This window comes from Aulostomus chinensis, chromosome 3 (genome assembly GCF_037954235.1).
Source record: "Aulostomus chinensis isolate RoL2024-O1b breed Wild chromosome 3, RoL_Achi_v1.0, whole genome shotgun sequence".
NCBI lineage: Eukaryota > Metazoa > Chordata > Actinopteri > Syngnathiformes > Aulostomidae > Aulostomus > Aulostomus chinensis.
In genome coordinates, this window is record NC_141322.1 from 19,502,535 (window position 1) to 19,519,844 (window position 17,310).

A 17,310-nucleotide genomic window follows, 5' to 3' on the forward strand; every position below is an offset into this window, starting at 1 on the left:
ACACTAATATAATGCACGGGTACCGAGGTTCTGGTGCTAATTAGTGCCGATCATTGTGATCAATAGTGAAAGCATCTCCAACTTGAGGTAAGACACCAGCGGACGGTTCTCTCCCCACCTCTGATGTAGCGTGGGGTTTCCCGGCGCTGACTGCAGGGTTACCGCGCCCATCTCGACGTTCGATGGCCGTCCGAGAGTGTTACTACAGAAAGGGCTGATGTTAAGATTGGCTCACGGGAGACAGTAGGCTTTCTTGTTGAATTCGGTATAGTGAATTTAAAGATCGGCCTTTTTGTCTGCCTGGGCAGTGTCTCCAGCACAAAGCCTGTGGGTGTGATTTACCCCCCTCCCCTCTCCGGTTGGTTGACGGGGGTTGTCAAGCTCCCTAGCTGTAACCTGCGTTCGGGAAGGGCTGCTCCTCGGAAAACTAACCCTAGCTGGCTAGCTAGTTAGTGAGCTAGCGCGGTGGTGTCCGTTGATTCGTGAAGCGGAGGTATACGCCGTCTGGTTTTTCAGTCAATGCCAAAACGCAAAAACAAACACAAATTGAATCAGGTAAGGTGAAATACAGCAGGAATTGTGCTGCTTTCCTATCTTGCACAGTGGCTGTTAGTTGATTAATTGTGGCGGAATTAACTGCCCGGGGGTGGGGTAGCAATAGCTAGCTTCCTTGCTGTGTAGTCAGCTGCTGTTAGCTATGTTGGCGATTTTATCGCAAGCAAAGACAAGGAAGTTGGTTACAAGACCGTCTGCTGCACTAGACCCTGGCGCTCATAATTTATGGCGGATAAGTAGTTTAAACAGCTTCTCTCAGCTTAACTGACTTATGTTTTCAGTTCAGCTGAGTTCGGTTAACTACTGTTGACGGTAACGAAAGCTTCGGGCTGGCGGTGAAGCAACGTTTATGTTGGCTACTGAGCCTCTATGTCAGCGATGGCCCAGCGGAGGTGCTTCTCGGCCTAAAATACAGTAACGTTACTTGGGAGTGCTGGGCAGTTCATAAAAACAAGGTACTGAGGGAATTATAATGACAACGTTAACAATTTTGAGCCTTTTTTAGTGTTGTGTTGCTGTGTTCTCGCAGTGATAATGCTACATTTAAGATGTTTCCGTCTGTTGATGACAGACTGGGTTGGGCTGGAACAATAAACGTCCCGTAAACAAATTACCAGTAAATATTTGTTACTTGCTGTAGCACAGCAGTAATATTACTGTTAGTGAACATTAAAAATTGCTCACTGTGTATGTGTATAAACGATACAGTTTATTAAGACGAATGGTTGTGGCGTTAACACCCTTTTTGTAGAAACCGAACTAATAAGTTAGCATATTGCTGCCTCTGCAACGAGACGGCCGAGCCGGTGCACCGCCTTTTAATGTTAGCTTAGTTACGTTAGATACTGTAGCTGACGTTATCCAAGTTAATTAGCTTCTCTTTCGTGATCGATCGCAGATGGCAATCTGGTATGTGAAAAATAACCAGCATCTGTTGTTTCATTTGTCGCTCACTGAAGTTAAACAGGCCATCGCCGCCCGACCTTGCAGTTTTACAGCTTCGCGTGTACTAATGTACAGGATTACAGATCCAAGTACAAATACCGATACGTCGTAATTGAATCAACTGGGTACTGCCTGTGTTAACAAGATTGTTAGTATGCAAGTAAGTGGATTTCTTGAGGCCAAGCATTCAGCCAGTTACTTTGCTGGCTTTTAAGCTAACTTAACTACATAACAACCCTTACAGTTGCGGAAGAGCAGCCCAGTCTACCCTAAAGTGCTATGGTTTGGTAATTTTGCGCCAAATGTGGCTTATCTGTTAATAAATGTATCGGGGTTAATGTTCGATCGTCTTGTCTAAAAGGCACTCATAAATCTTCAGTGTAGATGTCTTAAGGTGACTGGGTACAGTGCTTTCTTGAAAACTAGCTCTGCCCTGCCTGCAGGCCTACACTTAAAGCCTGCTAGCGAAGCTAACTAGCGGACAGCAGTCTGCAAGATGGCGTTTAGCCGCATCTTCTCAGATTTCCATCAGTGCAAGTCATAGTGTTGTTATATTACAAGTAAATCTAGAATTTAGGTTAAATTGCCAGCCAATCATATTCTATTTTAAATTGTTTTTACATTGTGTTGCTGAATTTGATAAAAAAAAAACAGTCTGATCTTCTATTATGTGTGTAGTCTGTGTAGACCGACTCTCATAAAAATAATGGTAGCTGAGAACATCCGTTATCTAGTAGCCATTCAAATGCATTGCAAACTATCCTGCTGTAGGCAAATCACAGTACTGCACACAGTGACTAAGTCAACTGTCAGTGCACCACATACAGTGTTGTGTAAACCCCACAGGAAATTGTTTACATTAGGTAAAATCCAGCTACTTACTTCCATATTTAAGCAATACCATCGCATTGACTATAATAATAAACTGTGCCAAATTTTTGTAATACAGGAAGTGTGGGTCTGGTTGTACAGTAACAGGTAATACTTGCCAAGTGGAAAAGGATCTCTGTATTAGACTTGCTGTATCTGTGACAATCCAGGCACTTGGTGTAAGTATGTTGTGTGTAAAAGAATTAAGATTAAACTCATCCTTTTATGAATGGGGAAAAAACATATTTCTAATGCCGGTGGTGGCTTGGCCAGCTGTTTATGTTAGTGGACATGGATAGGATTAGATACTCATTGACTGAGGATTTTAGCTTTTAGGATTATGGAGTTACTCGGTGATATCGCTGGGTTCTATGATCCAGCTTTAGATCGGTGAAGCATTGTATTATTATCTTTTAACAGTACAGTCAGGAACAGGGAAAGTACAGATAAGTTGGCATGTTCTTTGGCAATAGAGGTACACCCAACTTTTGTGCAGAGAAATTCAATTTAACCTTGAAATTTAGGAGACTTACTGACTTTAGACACAAACAGGGAGAGACTGACCTGAGAACAGTTAGTGAGCTACAACTCCAGGCTGTTTACCACTGCTCATTGATTATCATGCAGTCAGCTGACCCCGATCAGGCGCTTGGAAAGGAGAAGTGATGAGGGAGAGGAACTCCCATGTCTGTAAGCATCCACAGAGGTCAATGGGAAATAATATTTCCTAATGTGGTATATTTTAAAACTCGGATGTTCAAAATGACTTCTGGCTTAAGTCACTTTTAGACTTAACATTCCAGTTTAAAGAGCGTTATAAAAACAGCTTTCAGGAGCATTTTTCACATTATTAAATATTCAAAAAGTTCTCCATTTAGAATGGCTCTCAGTTTTCACTATACAGCATTTGATCAATAAAAACTGAAACTTCAAATCGAATAATTTAATCATTTCAAATAGCATTGTTTTGTTGCAATTTGGCCAATCATTGAAATGTTTTAAAATGCACATAAGTGCTGTAACACGAATAATAAAATTGTGAAGATTTTATGCATCAACATTTTAATACTTTACAGAACACACAATACAGCACATCATTGTATGTTTTGATCTTACATCTAATAATACACTGAACTGAGGTTTTCAAGGTGAGCGCAGCATTCTGTTGTCACTTGATTATACTGCATAATCATTGCATTCCATGACAAGTTTATTATAAGATTATTGAATGTAAGAGGATAACCTGTGTGAGAAAGGTCAACCAATCAGAGGGCCTAAAGGATGTCATAGTCAGGTACAGAACAATTTCAATCGTGTACTGAAACCTTCAGTGACAAAGGTCTACTGACTGAAATACACCAGGTAAGTTAACTGGTTAAACCTAATGGTTCATTGTTATCTGCAGTATAAGTCCATTAATTTTTAGTTTTCTTCGGTGACGTGGTTCATAAGCTCCGCAAATGGTCTCGTATTTCTTGACATTGTTGAACTTCATGCTGTCACAGGCGTTATTTTGAAAGAGCTGTCATCATTATTAGTTTCTAAGAGGCACAGGGACAGGAAATGACTTAAAAATGTTATAACTGATGTGAATGACAGTGTACTTGAAGAATGTGGTTTCTCGATGGTAATTGTCTAATATGTTATTTGACAGTTAAGTTTTGGAATGAAGTGTATGTTGTTTAAAAGTTGAAAAAACAGTATTCTCATTTTAACCCCTTTATTCCTGAAATCTACTAGGTTGGGTTTATTTATCACCCATTTTTTTATGTCTATTTTTAGGAACTGGATTGGGTAGGATTCAGCACCATAGAAAGATTTTGCACCATTTTTTAACACTTAGACATTACGAATAATGTGTTTCCTAATGTACCTCTGTCCAACACTCGTGAATAATGTAGTAGGTGGATCTGAGTACCTCATTATTAGTTTCTAGGATGATTGGATTTGTTTTGGATCACTGACCATGTTCCCGAAATAGTTCAACGGCTGACCTTATTTAAAATATGACTGTAAATTGATGTACACAAATGTACATAAGCCCAATTGATTGCATTTTTCTTGGTTCTAGCTATTGCAAAGACTGATTTTTATTGCTATAAATGATCCAACTTGTACTGTACATAATTTGTCAACATGCAATTGGATTGCCATATGCTTTACAGTCTGCTGCAGTCTGACATGAAATGACTTTTCAGTGACACAAGCAAGCAGGGTGTCCTCTAATCATTGGATTGGTGCGGGGTTAGATTCCATACTCCTTCTATACCCACACTGAACTTTGAGTCGTTCTCCCGCATGGCAGCCACCACCGCCAGGGTGAGAATGAATGAGCTGGTTGCAGAATTGTGGGTGTTTTGTCCTCCAGTACAGCAAAAAAAAAGTTAAAATACAGTTCATTTACCTTAGTTTTTCCTTTTGTATTTCAGTTAATGTGAATCAAAAAGAAGTTTAGTATGAAGTATTCTTTCGTGGAATTTTGTCAAGCTGTCCTAAAATAACTTTGAATAATTTATTAATTTGCTTCGAAGGAGACTCAGTGTATTTCAGAACATGCTTTTATATATTTGGAGCATCCTAGATGATCGTGAATTGAGTTCTGCATTAATTTAAGTGGCTTAATGATCACTTGGCCAAAATTCTGAGTATCCCAGGGATTGAGGTCATTAGGATAATGACTGCTTATCGGATCATTAGAAAGTCATGCCTTAACAGGATTTGTCTTGCAATCTAAATTGTGTGTCAGGATTATGGTTGTGACATTGAGGTGTGAAAGTAAGGTTGAAACATGAACTATACTTTGAATATATTACATGTAAACACCTATCCCACTGAAAGAGCTTGTGGGGAGGGGTCACGGACCTCCAAGAAATTTGACTGAGTTAGATTGTCTTTGTTTACAGCTGAAAATGTGACCTGACATCTGAATTTGGAAGGTCTGTTGAAATTATTAAAGTGCTTCTCTATTCTCTTCTTTTAGATCAACAAGTGCCCCAATAGCTGGAGAAAAGTGACTGAAAAAGCAGACTAAAATGAGTGAACTGGACCAGTTACGCCAAGAGGCAGAGCAGCTCAAAAATCAGATCAGAGTGAGTAACAAAACTAATTTTTGAACACCTTGCATGCACCATGCCATCAGTTATGAGAAAATGGTCCATTTTTAATTAAATCAAAGTCAAAACTGAAGCAAATGTGGACGGCGTCTTCCCGCCCTAAGACTTTGACCTCTCTTTTTCAGGATGCCAGGAAAGCATGCGCAGATGCCACACTATCACAGGTAAGATTTCATTTCATACCATTTCTGTCTGTTCAGGGTGTTTTTTTTGTTTTAGTAGGTTTAACTCGTGATCTTGTGACAAAAATGTATATTTCTTTTGAAAAATATTTAAATGACATTATAGTCGAATTTTAGTCACGTGTCTTCCACTTCATCATCCTGTCATTCTGCAACAACAACACGGTGGTTTTTACTGTAGTCATGTATTTATTTGTGTGTAGGGCAGTGGATGATTCACTTTTCAACAAAAATTCAGTTTTAGAACATCTAGGGGGAAGTTTGAGAAGGTTGACTGTTGATGATAATCCTGAGATTTATTCCTTCTTATTGCACTACCAGATATATTGTAGCTGACTGAAAACAAGAATTATGACGACAGCAATTGCTACTGTAACTTCACAGAGAATAGATGGAGAGGTGCTGCTTGAAAATGTTTGGTGATAGAACTTAACTTCAAAAGAAACATCTTGAATTCATTGTTGGACTCTGCATATGTTTATTGTGTCATTGACTTTTAAAATTATTGCTCACACGTATTTGCCGGATCTAATTTAGCTATTAGATATATCATTTTTTTGCCATAGTGATGTATATCCACAGACTTTTTATATAGTAAGATTTTGTTTTGTTTTCAATGGGTTGTCAAATTTTCTTGAGCTATGCATCAGAAGTGAACCAGAGTATGTGTTTTGCAGATCACAGCTAATATTGACCCCGTTGGACGGATCCAGATGCGTACAAGACGAACGCTGCGGGGACATCTGGCTAAAATCTATGCCATGCACTGGGGAACAGATTCCAGGTAAACGCGATGCCTGACTTAAGTATGTCACATTGTTGTGCTCTGTCCTTATTTTGTCAGATGTTAAAGAAAACCCAAAAGTTAGATCATTCCCAAATGAAGGTGTTATATTGAAATGGGCAATATATTATTAGAAAAGAGTCATTTGACGCAGTCCATTGTCTGCATTAAGGTGACCATCTTTACCCCTCAGACTGTGGTGAAAATGTATAACTTTTTGACAATTTGGATGCATTAATAAAACACATGACTGTTTTTGTTTCTGTAGGCTCTTGGTCAGTGCCTCTCAAGATGGCAAACTCATTATTTGGGACAGCTATACCACAAATAAGGCAAGTCTTGTGTTTTGGTGTTCCTGTAGTGAATGGATAAATCAAATTCATTATAACATTGTGTATTATAAAAGCTCACACTTCGTAACTCACATTGATCACATGTTCTGCTTTAGCAGGAGCTGAAGACTTTATCTAATTCATGTAACTGTACATGGATCGCAATGGCAGCATTAGCAAAGTAATAAGTGTCATTTAAGGGCTTCCGTACTGCCAGACACTCGCAAATCATTGTCATAGGTTTGTTTTTTACATTGCATATCTTTTGTGAAGATTTTCCTTTGCGTTTTTCATAGGCTCTCATTAGATTATACTGGGGAAATATCCCCTCCCACACTGGTTAAATGAGCTAAGTGGCTACAGGTTAGCTTAGAAAATAGTTTTTGTGGAATTTGCACCTGCTAGTTGTCTGGTTGACAGGTCATGAAATGGATTAAAATTGTATGATTTTTAAAATGTGGCCCCTAGTCAGGAAATGTTTGGATACAGATCTGAGATCTGTTGAGTTCAAGAATGTGGAGCCTTTCTTTAATGGCATGGAAAAGTGTACATGGAACATGATACAGGGAGAATTAAGTATTAAAGGGTCAATCATTTTCATGCATCCTGGGATCCACTCAGAGGATTACCGGCTGGAATGAAATCAGACTTGTATAGGATAGATGAATGGATAAACCCTCTCATTAATGTGTGCGTGTGTGTTGTCTCATTTGTTACAGGTTCATGCCATCCCGCTGCGATCTTCCTGGGTCATGACTTGCGCATATGCACCTTCAGGAAATTATGTGGCCTGTGGTGGTTTAGACAACATCTGCTCCATTTACAACCTGAAAACACGTGAGGGGAATGTACGTGTGAGCCGTGAGCTCGCTGGACACACAGGTATACGATATGCTCTCATGTCTTCCATCTGTGACATGTTGTTTTCTGGAACTAATCAAATGTATGACTTTAAAAAAAAAAAAAAATCCATTTAAAGTGAGATCTCCAAACAGAAACAAGTTTGGCTTGATGATCCTAATATATTATGCTTGAGAGGGCACAAAACGTATGTAACTGTCAGTGACGGTAAGAAGAAAGCATCTGAAGTGTGAAGTGTTTGGATCCAACAGCCACTGTTCTAATGACTTCATAATGGTGGAAATACCTGTATTGTTTTCATATTGCAGTACACACTGCAGAAAATTGCAGGGGGAAAAAAATTAGCAATGTCAGCCCAATATGGTGCTGGCCTAATCCTGGGCAAGCTTTCTAGTTGATTCTCTGGAGATCAGAGGAGTTTATAATTTAGCCGCTTCCACCAGGCATCGCCATCGCTATCGATGACAATGACATCTTTCAACTGAAACTAAAGATGTTATCAGAGTAAAGCACACATCATTTTAAAGCCTTACTGTAAGTTGCGTGTAGAACTTTGTGAGAGAATTACTGAATTATTAGTCAATCAAATTTCCTTATCATCCATGACAGCATTTAGAACAGCTAACTGACACATACACAAGATGCTGCTTCAGAACTCATTAATATCATTGACATGAGCCCCCAAAACCAACTTTTTTTTTTTTTTAATATCAGAACTGACTTGTTCTCGGTTAGCATTTCCCTTTGTACATAACTGACCTGCTGATTCTTTCATTATCAGGATACCTGTCCTGCTGTCGCTTTCTTGATGACAACCAGATTGTTACAAGCTCTGGAGATACCACATGGTGAGTCAACTGACATAGCACAGCAGTAGTTATTTACTATCAGGAAAGACTTGGTGATTTAAGAGTAGCTTTCTTAACCCTTGAATTTTCATCATACAGTGCACTTTGGGACATTGAGACTGGCCAGCAGACAACCACATTTGCTGGACACACAGGTGATGTCATGAGCCTGTCGTTGGCCCCTGACTCCCGGTTATTTGTCTCCGGTGCTTGTGATGCCTCTGCTAAACTCTGGGATGTTCGAGAGGGCATGTGTAGACAGACATTTACTGGCCATGAGTCTGACATCAATGCCATCTGTGTAAGTATTTAAAAAAAAAAACTACTGTAAATGTTTCAAAATAGCACAGAATGGGCACCGTTTCATTTGTTGTAGTATACTCCCGTATTGAATATTAATAATATTCCTTTTGTAAATTTCAGTTCTTCCCTAATGGCAACGCCTTTGCCACGGGCTCCGATGATGCCACCTGCAGGCTGTTTGATCTGCGTGCTGATCAGGAATTAATGATCTACTCTCATGACAATATCATATGTGGCATCACCTCTGTTGCATTCTCCAAGAGTGGCCGTCTTCTGCTGGCGGGATATGATGACTTCAACTGTAACGTGTGGGACACACTAAAAGCTGACCGTGCTGGTTAGTAATTCAAATCACAGCCCTCCAGCTTTCATTGTATCAAGACAGGTTTTACAGTAATTCAGATTATTAATACAGAAAATTAAGATTTTATTACAATCCCAGGGTGAGATTTTCTCTTTATTCCCTTGTTAAAATCTGTTTTGAATCCACATTGAAAAGCTGATATTTGATAGTATTCTTGGGTGAGGAGTCCCATCATTGTTACCTCTCTGATGAGTTTGTACCCCTTCCATATGTAGATGCAAGAGTCTGCACTTTCTGATATGATTTTACGTGTTCTCCTGCCTGTTTTTGGTCCTGTGGAGTAAGTTGGGTTTCTGGTCAATTTCTAGGTGTGTTGGCTGGACATGACAACCGTGTTAGCTGCCTGGGTGTTACTGATGATGGCATGGCAGTTGCAACAGGATCCTGGGACAGCTTTCTGAAGATCTGGAATTGAAGCCTGAAGGTTCATTTCTTTTTAACAGTACACATTTTCTTACATTCACACCAAAAGCTATTTCCAGCAAAGCCTGCAGTTGCACGTCAACTGCAGCCTCATCATTTTCCTGGCTGGAATGGTAGCCATTGAGGTCTTGCACTACTTGTGTCAGTGTGTAGGTTTAAATGTGTTTTTTTTAGCTTTCTGATTTGACATGTGTAATTAACAGTCTCCCTCAAATTTTTGGTAAGCTCTCGACACATCTGGAGGGCAGCTCTTTCTAGCATTTTTGGGAGGTGCATTTATTACAGTGGCCAACTGATGCACACCATATTTCAACTATGTACAATTGACAGTTATCCCGCAGAGATGGAAGGCAAACAGGACCTCACTCGGATAAACATACTTTTCACATCATGACGTTTTGTTGTGGCAGCACAGCTTTTGCTGCCATGGAGCAACCGTCCCAATATAGCTTAGAAAAATTGCTGAGATGTTAAAATACAAACATATTTCATCACCATGTGTAACCTTCCCGCATTTCCAAATAATTAACATTATTTTGCAGCGGACTGTAAATATATAGACTTCCTACATTCTTAAGACAATCTGTATCATTCCGTTTCTTCTCATAAAATCCAACCCCTGTTACAGACCTAAAATTGCCCACAAAACGGGTTAAATTATAGCTCAGATTAGTTCCCTTATATTTTAAATTTAAATCTTATCTTTGTTTCCCAGATGTTCTTTTAACTCCAAAGTCGACTGGAAGACCATTACAACTTCAGAATGTTCACAGCATCTTCTTCAACACTGTTTAAACTGACTTGGAAACCACAAAAACGAAGGGAAACAAATGCCTTTCCTACACAAAGAAGAGCACAATTGTTTATCACCTAATTAAGAAAGGATGTCCTGTGGTATCAAATCAGAAACTTGTGCATTCCTTCTTGGACCATTTTATGTTACCTTGAAAGAGAAAAAAAACAAACAAAAAAAACAACACTATCATCCAATTCAAATGTGTGCGTCTTGAAAGCAAATGTTGGAGTGTAATTGTACAAATTATTTAACTTTTTTTTTTAAGAATTCTATTCCGATGGTTTGTTATTCTCAATGGCTCTCTTCTTGCCATATTTCTTTAGTGGTTTTAGATATGTTTGAATTACAGCTTGTCTTTCTAATCCAGTTAAATCATATATGACAGATGAGAGAAAACATGCAGAAGTAAAAGCTTGGATCATATTACACGAGCAGCTTTCAAAATGTCCATGATGTATTTATATACTAGCTGTTTTTGTTTCATCACAGCCTTTTGCACATGAAGAAGCTTTGCCTCTTAACTAATACTATGTTAACTAACCAAGCACATGCTATAAGTTATGAATGCTCATTCCAGTACAAAAGGAGTTATTACGAGTAACGTATCCAGTTTAACCCCCTTAATTCTTGTACATGCCTTTTGACTTTGGGTGGGACTGGGTGGCGTAGCAAGGTAAGTGCTAAGATAATGGGGGCATGGCTGGATTTTATTATATGGATGGGGGATTGTGTTTAGTATCCACTTTGAGTGAAACACCTCACCTGACTAAATAGACACTTCCTTTGCTTGGGACTGCATTTGCAACTCTGTGAATGAAATGTACAAATCAATGTCTGAAAATAATGGTCTGTTTTAAGTTAAGACATTTAATTTTGTCTGTCATGGGTTAATTTAGATGTGCATGCTGTAGACTTGCTTTCAATGGTGCAAAAATCCTAGATTTCTTTTTCTTTTCTTTTTTTTTTCATTTGGTTTCTGAAAAGAAGAAAAACCTATTGATCGAACTTCATAGAAGCCAATTTTTTGGCTCAAACTCTGCATACTAATGCTGGTAATGCTATGCACCAGAGTGAGCCAGAGTGGAGAAAGATGTAATATCGCATTGCATACCTAGTGTAATTTATGCTTACCAGATCTATTGATGCCAATTTTTTTTAAATAACAATCGTGAGAATTCTCCTAGACAAGTCCTTTCTCTCCTTCAAACCTTCACACTCAATGGAACAAAACATCCTCACACAATGTCCATACTAAAACTTTTGTACATTTTTTTTTTTCTTGGTCTTAAATTGAAAGAGCATCTGAATGACAACATTTCACTGTATACAGAAGCACTTTTGTTAACGTTGTGACATATTTTCACTTTTCTTTTTTCTGCGATGATGTACAATAAATGTGATGTATTCGTGTGTGGCCACAAGTGAAAATGCAATTCAACTGAGATGGATTCCCTTTTCTCTTTCCATTAATATTATAGAGCTCTGCACCCTTATGTAGCTTTTCACTTTTTGTATTTCATTTCAGTCTGTTGGTGTTCCACGGTGAGCTGGATGCAAGATAGATACTGTACTAAATTGTACTGTTATTGATTGAAAAATGTAATAAAAAGCCGTTTGAGAGCTCTTGTGTGTTTAATCAAAATGTACACAGAATATCATGTTCTTAGCGGTGTAGACTGTACTTGACTCCTCAGTCTAATATGTCAATTTCTATATTATTTGGTGGTCATCTCAAGGGATTGAAGGAGGGAAGCGAAAAACTTTTTTAAAAAGTATGCATGGATTCTTATAGATTCTGAGTTATTCAAATAATTGTGGACGGTCATTCTTGCGGTAAAAAATTTGTCCATGTAAACTAGCAGACAGTCATCCATGCCAATAACTACAGCTGTGTAGTTATCTCATCCAGTAGAACTTAGGCTCTATTTTATTTATGTAGAGCCAGCTCATAAATATAATTAACTCGGGGCACTGAAATGTATTGTAACTGTATTTCTGTTTTATTTTGACTTTTATTAGCAGTGGGACTACTTAACACGTAATTCCATCTCCCTCCTACATTTTCCTAAAACTTCTGACTTACACAGGAATTCCTGAGGTAAAATAGACTGCTCTGTATGACCATTTATATGCGTATTTTAATTTTCACCTCCATCCGTAAAATAATCCTCTATCACTTTGAGATCGTGACGCAAGTGGCCTGGCTGCATTTTGACCAACCTAGACAAATGTTCCTGGAATTTCGCAGCACTTAAGAGTTACTATGACCTGGATGACTAAAAATATTCGCCGACAACATTTTATTTTTTTCGGATTGCTCATTCTTTCTAACGTAATGTACAATAAGTTGCGTTTCTTTTAATAATAGTGAATAATCACGGCCGCACCTGATGGTAAAATACTCTTCTTAAACATTCTGATAGGATTTCACACCACAAAGTTCAGATGCTGAAACGCCGTGACGAATAAAAGTCCATATAGAGATGATAACAGCAAAGTTAGTAGACTTGATATAAATACAGAAGATTGTGAAATCGAGATATTAATAGTGGAGTGCAATCCGAAGTGAACATGTGTTATTGTTTTGGATCGTAATACTGAAGGACCCGCCATCGCCATCCCTTCCAGACAACTACCTTGCCAAGACAGTGGAAGCCGTACGGACTGTACTATGACTGGCCTATGCATGGGGGTCGCCAATGAAATATAAGTGAGTATCAGCCAAACTACCCAAGTTTGGTTTATAATCCGCACTAAATTGAAACTATAATGTAATAAAAAAACGGGTTTAACTACGTTTGCTCCTAAATGACCCGATATCTTTGTTAGTTAACGGGACCGAAGCCAGATTTACCGCCGTGAAATAAACCCGTCCAAAGAAATGACGCATTTCCTCCTTCGCTTAGATAATGCTATCCTAGTAGGCCTTACATGGCGGTTTTACTTTTCGCCTCGTGGAAATATTTTCTCTAGATACTATATCCCAATTGCATGCGGGGCCGGATTAACATTTTGTTGTAACTGAGAAGCCACGTAAAGGTGCGCTTGTGTTTTTTTCGAACAGGTAATTTTGCTCGAGTTAGCGTGGATCGTACGCAGTTTAATTTAAGCGGTACATATACAGGGTCGTCGTCCGGTGTTGACGACACACATCCCCTATCCCACCGAACAAAGGAACAGTAAGGCCGACGCACAATTGTATCCTTAGTCTATCTTATTATTGTAAATTTAATAAATTTGAGGTAAATCTTTAAGCGCTCCTAAAATATACAACTTATTTTTCTATTAAGGTGTTTTCGGAAATAAATTTACTCAATTAGCCTGACACAATCACTCGTTAGCTACATTAGCCGCTATTGTAGACCACTAGTGAGCTAACCGCTAACACTAGCACTTTTGTAATACCAGTGAGAAGTTTTTATTTTTTGCGAAAAATGGCTGAAGTTTACATTCGAGTGGCAGAGGAGGAAAACGAGGAGCCCATGGAGATTCCGTCCGAGGATGACGGTACTGTCCTACTATCCACGGTGGCAGCTCAGTTTCCAGGGGCGTGCGGCCTGCGGTTCAGGAGCCCTGTGTCTCAGTGCATGCGGGGAGTGCGTCTAGTGGAAGGAGTCCTGCACGCTCCGGAAAACGGATGGGGGAATATTGTCTATGTGGTGAACTATCCAAAAGGTACCGAAAGGCACACACTTGCTCAAATCTATTTCAGATCAGATGAATGGAGTTCACGTCGTCTAATAAAGGATTTCACTTTGAAAATATGTGACGTACAGTTTGCCCACGCCCAGTAAGGGAGTGTTCTGGAGCTTCAGAGCCATTCACAAAAATGTGTGGTATTGTTTACACTTGGCTATCAGAAATTAGACCTGATGGAGAGACCCTGCTGTCAATCCACTGACTTTATTTAAAATTTACTTGTTGATTCCATGTAAATACTTACTTAAAAAGAAATAGTTTGCTTGGATTATCTTTTGCATTTTGACAAGGAAAAATGACAACCGCACGCTTAGGTCACACATTGAAGTAGTTTCAACATTGTAAGGATTGACAGCAAATTATGAGGCTATTTTGATATATGAATGTTTCAGTTGCATTTCATCCTTTAAGTACACATTGTGCGACACTGGCAAAAGTGCCTCAGACGATTTTGCTAACATACTTAAGGAGCAGGACAATGGACAATATTTGTCTTGTAATAATTGTCATATGTGGTGTACATCAGTTTTCCTACTCAGAAACTAGAAAGGCTCAGCATGGCTTTTAAATGGTAACATTATTAATAATGTATCCGTTGATCCCCTGTAGACAACAAAAGGAAGATGGAGGAAATTGACGCCTCCTCTGCTGTGAAAATGAAGAGGGGGGATATGAAGACGTCTGACCTAATTGTACTGGGCCTTCCCTGGAAAACAACTGAGCAGGACCTGAAAGACTATTTTAGTACTTTTGGAGAAGTCATTATGGTGCAGGTATAAACAAGCAAAATTAACCAGTAACATGTTACTTATTTGTAATAGTTGACAAATGACCTTCTTTCTTTGGTTCCTCCTCCAGGTAAAACGAGATGCCAAGACTGGAAACTCGAAAGGATTTGGCTTTGTGAGGTTCACGGAATATGAATCTCAAGAAAAAGTCATCTCTCAGCGTCATATGATTGATGGGAGATGGTGTGATTGCAAGCTCCCTAACTCGAAGGTGAATCTGGTAATGTCCACACACATACTTGCACATTTTCAAAATGAAAACCAAGTTAAATGTCGTTGGAACTATATAATGGGCTGTTCTGTTATTCACAGCAAGGTCCAGACGAGCCACTGAGGAGCCGCAAAGTGTTTGTAGGCCGTTGCACAGAAGACATGACCACTGATGACCTACGGCAGTTCTTTATGCAGTATGGAGAAGTCACAGACGTCTTCATTCCTAAGCCATTTCGTGCTTTTGCCTTTGTTACGTTTGCAGATGATCAGGTATGACATGAACCATTCAGAAAATGCCCTCTTGTTTATTGGTACTCAAGCTTACTTGGCATATTTTTGTTTTCCCTCAGGTTGCCCAGTCTCTCTGTGGAGAGGACCTAATTATCAAAGGCGTCAGTGTTCACATCTCTAATGCCGAGCCCAAACATGGAAATAGGCAGTTTGATCGCACAGCTCGGTTTGGGAATGGTTTTGGAGCACAAGCATTTGGAGGCAGTCGTAGCGGATTAGGGAGCAGCACTAACAGTAGTCTGGCTAATTTTGGTTCCTTCAGCCTGAACCCTGCAATGATGGCTGCTGCTCAGGCTGCCCTACAGAGTAGTTGGGGGATGATGGGTATGCTTGCTAGCCAACAGCAGACATCCACCTCAGGCAGCACCTCCAGTGGAACCAGCTCTAGTAGGGACCAGAGTCAGTCTTTCAGTACAGGCAACAGCAACTACGGCACCAGCTCTGCTAGTCTTGGCTGGGGAACAGGGTCAAACTCTACAACCAGTGGTAGTGGGTTTAGCTCAGGTTTTGGGTCCAGTATGGAATCCAAGTCATCTGGGTGGGGTATGTAAGTTAAGTGTTTTGTATGGTAAGTATTGTGCGAGAGAAGAGTCTTTTCAAAATTTATTTCTGCTGTCGATGCTTATCTGAAAAATTAACACTTTTGTGGAAGATGTTTTGTACATTTGGAAAAAAAATGCTAAAGATTTAATTTAGGAAGTGTTGAAGTGTTTACCAGGATGTTTGACTTAAGTGCTATTTTTGATGTCTCATTCGTTTGTATCCATTTCAACTGGATTCTCTAATGCATGTATTGTGAAATGTGATGAATCATTTTTGAAAATGCATGAATGTTTGTGGTTCACCATTATCCAGCTTTGTCATCAACTTAAAAGGCAATCTTGCATTGGGAAGAATCTGGTTGAAACCTAAATGTTTTCAAGTGCAACTTTATTTGCAGTCAAGTTCTGTGGAAAAGCCTTCATTGAAATCTCTTCTGCAGTTCACCTCTCTTCCATTTTCCTGTGCGGAAGCTCCTCTTTGGCAGCATTCTTGGGGTGATATCGGTATCATTCTCCCTCTTCCCACCTGTAAATGCTATGCCATCAAACAACGGCTTCACTCCGCATGTTCTAAGAGACGGTGGGTGTTTTCACTTTTATCCACTTATAAATGGAGAGAACTGCGCAACTGACATTTTAAGAACTGATGAGTGCGATTGAGGATGGCTTGTGGCGAAGAGTGAAGAGATGAGTGAGCGAACGGAGAGACGCGTGATACGGACTGGTTGTGCGGTGAAAGAGCCCAATTTGACTGCTTTCTGAGTGTGTGAGTGGAAGCTGCAGATGCTACGAGCGCCTCCCTACATGGACATTCTTTAATTAGTACTTCAAGAAGATTTTTTTTATCTTTGCAAGTTTTTCCCTTACTCCTAAGTATGTTGATTAAGTGAGAAATATTGAAATGTAGTGGAATGTTGTGATTCTTTGTATTGCTTATATTATCTGATTTGAATGCTGTATGGTGTGTGCTTTCATGTTACTGAACTGATCTGTAAGTGTGTACTTGATGTGGGTGACACCTGCTGAAGACTCTGGGGGACGCGAGTGATGGTGTGAGAACGTGGAGTGGTGTGTCCAATGGTCCCCATTAGCTCTTGATGTTTGTGAGGTGCTGAAAAAAAAATGTCAAATGAAGGGAGTTCTAATAAAGTTCATTTGAATAGATGCTTAGTTGATATTACTTGAGTCAGTTTGTCAAAAAAAAAAATCTAATTCGATTCACATATCTAGGGACCTTGGGCTCTGCTGGTCGAGGTCTCCATTTGAACCCTGACTGAAGGATGAAGACGGAAGTTCCAACACTTTGAGTGTGTGGCCTTCTCAGACATGATATGGGGTAGTATCTGTCTTTTTGCTGCTTTTGATGGCTTGTCAGTGAATGATCTTTTTCGATTTTTCACC

The 17,310-nt window shown here is 39.4% G+C and overlaps 2 protein-coding genes across 6 annotated transcripts; both read left to right on the forward strand.

Moving 5' to 3' along the window:
* Positions 1–62: 62 nt before the first annotated feature.
* On the forward strand, positions 63–11,996 carry gnb1b (guanine nucleotide binding protein (G protein), beta polypeptide 1b). 4 transcript variants are annotated; one of them, XM_086199354.1, is made up of 11 exons: positions 63–87; positions 5,351–5,459; positions 5,609–5,647; positions 6,343–6,449; positions 6,718–6,781; positions 7,501–7,663; positions 8,424–8,490; positions 8,590–8,791; positions 8,914–9,130; positions 9,466–9,581; positions 10,296–11,996. In XM_086199354.1, the coding sequence occupies exons 2-10, from the start codon at positions 5,403–5,405 to the stop codon at positions 9,570–9,572; spliced, it is 1,023 nt and encodes a 340-aa protein (XP_086055480.1). In that variant the 5' UTR covers positions 63–87; positions 5,351–5,402; the 3' UTR covers positions 9,573–9,581; positions 10,296–11,996. The 4 variants fall into 4 exon arrangements, with proteins under 4 accessions (XP_086055480.1, XP_086055478.1, XP_086055479.1 ...); XM_086199352.1 differs by lacking the exon at positions 63–87 and adding an exon at positions 277–555; XM_086199353.1 differs by lacking the exon at positions 63–87 and adding an exon at positions 728–1,010.
* A 1,271-nt stretch (positions 11,997–13,267) lies between these two features.
* Positions 13,268–16,198, forward strand: tardbpb (TAR DNA binding protein b). Of its 2 annotated transcripts, none has more exons than XM_086199360.1 (5): positions 13,268–14,051; positions 14,685–14,848; positions 14,934–15,074; positions 15,176–15,346; positions 15,427–16,198. In XM_086199360.1, the coding sequence occupies exons 1-5, from the start codon at positions 13,811–13,813 to the stop codon at positions 15,916–15,918; spliced, it is 1,209 nt and encodes a 402-aa protein (XP_086055486.1). In that variant the 5' UTR covers positions 13,268–13,810; the 3' UTR covers positions 15,919–16,198. The 2 variants fall into 2 exon arrangements, with proteins under 2 accessions (XP_086055486.1, XP_086055485.1); XM_086199359.1 differs by having other exon boundaries at positions 13,269–14,051; positions 14,934–15,083.
* Positions 16,199–17,310: the final 1,112 nt, after the last annotated feature.

Bases quoted from the DNA above. Each gene is read 5' to 3' on its own strand.
- gnb1b (XM_086199354.1), top strand. From the start codon at position 5,403: ATGAGTGAACTGGACCAGTTACGCCAAGAGGCAGAGCAGCTCAAAAAT. The intron at 7,664-8,423 runs GTATACGATATG...TTTCATTATCAG, and splicing joins TGAGCTCGCTGGACACACAG to GATACCTGTCCTGCTGTCGC. The intron at 8,792-8,913 runs GTAAGTATTTAA...TGTAAATTTCAG, and splicing joins CTGACATCAATGCCATCTGT to TTCTTCCCTAATGGCAACGC.
- tardbpb (XM_086199359.1), top strand. From the start codon at position 13,811: ATGGCTGAAGTTTACATTCGAGTGGCAGAGGAGGAAAACGAGGAGCCC. The intron at 15,084-15,175 runs GTAATGTCCACA...TGTTATTCACAG, and splicing joins CTAACTCGAAGGTGAATCTG to CAAGGTCCAGACGAGCCACT. The intron at 15,347-15,426 runs GTATGACATGAA...GTTTTCCCTCAG, and splicing joins TTACGTTTGCAGATGATCAG to GTTGCCCAGTCTCTCTGTGG.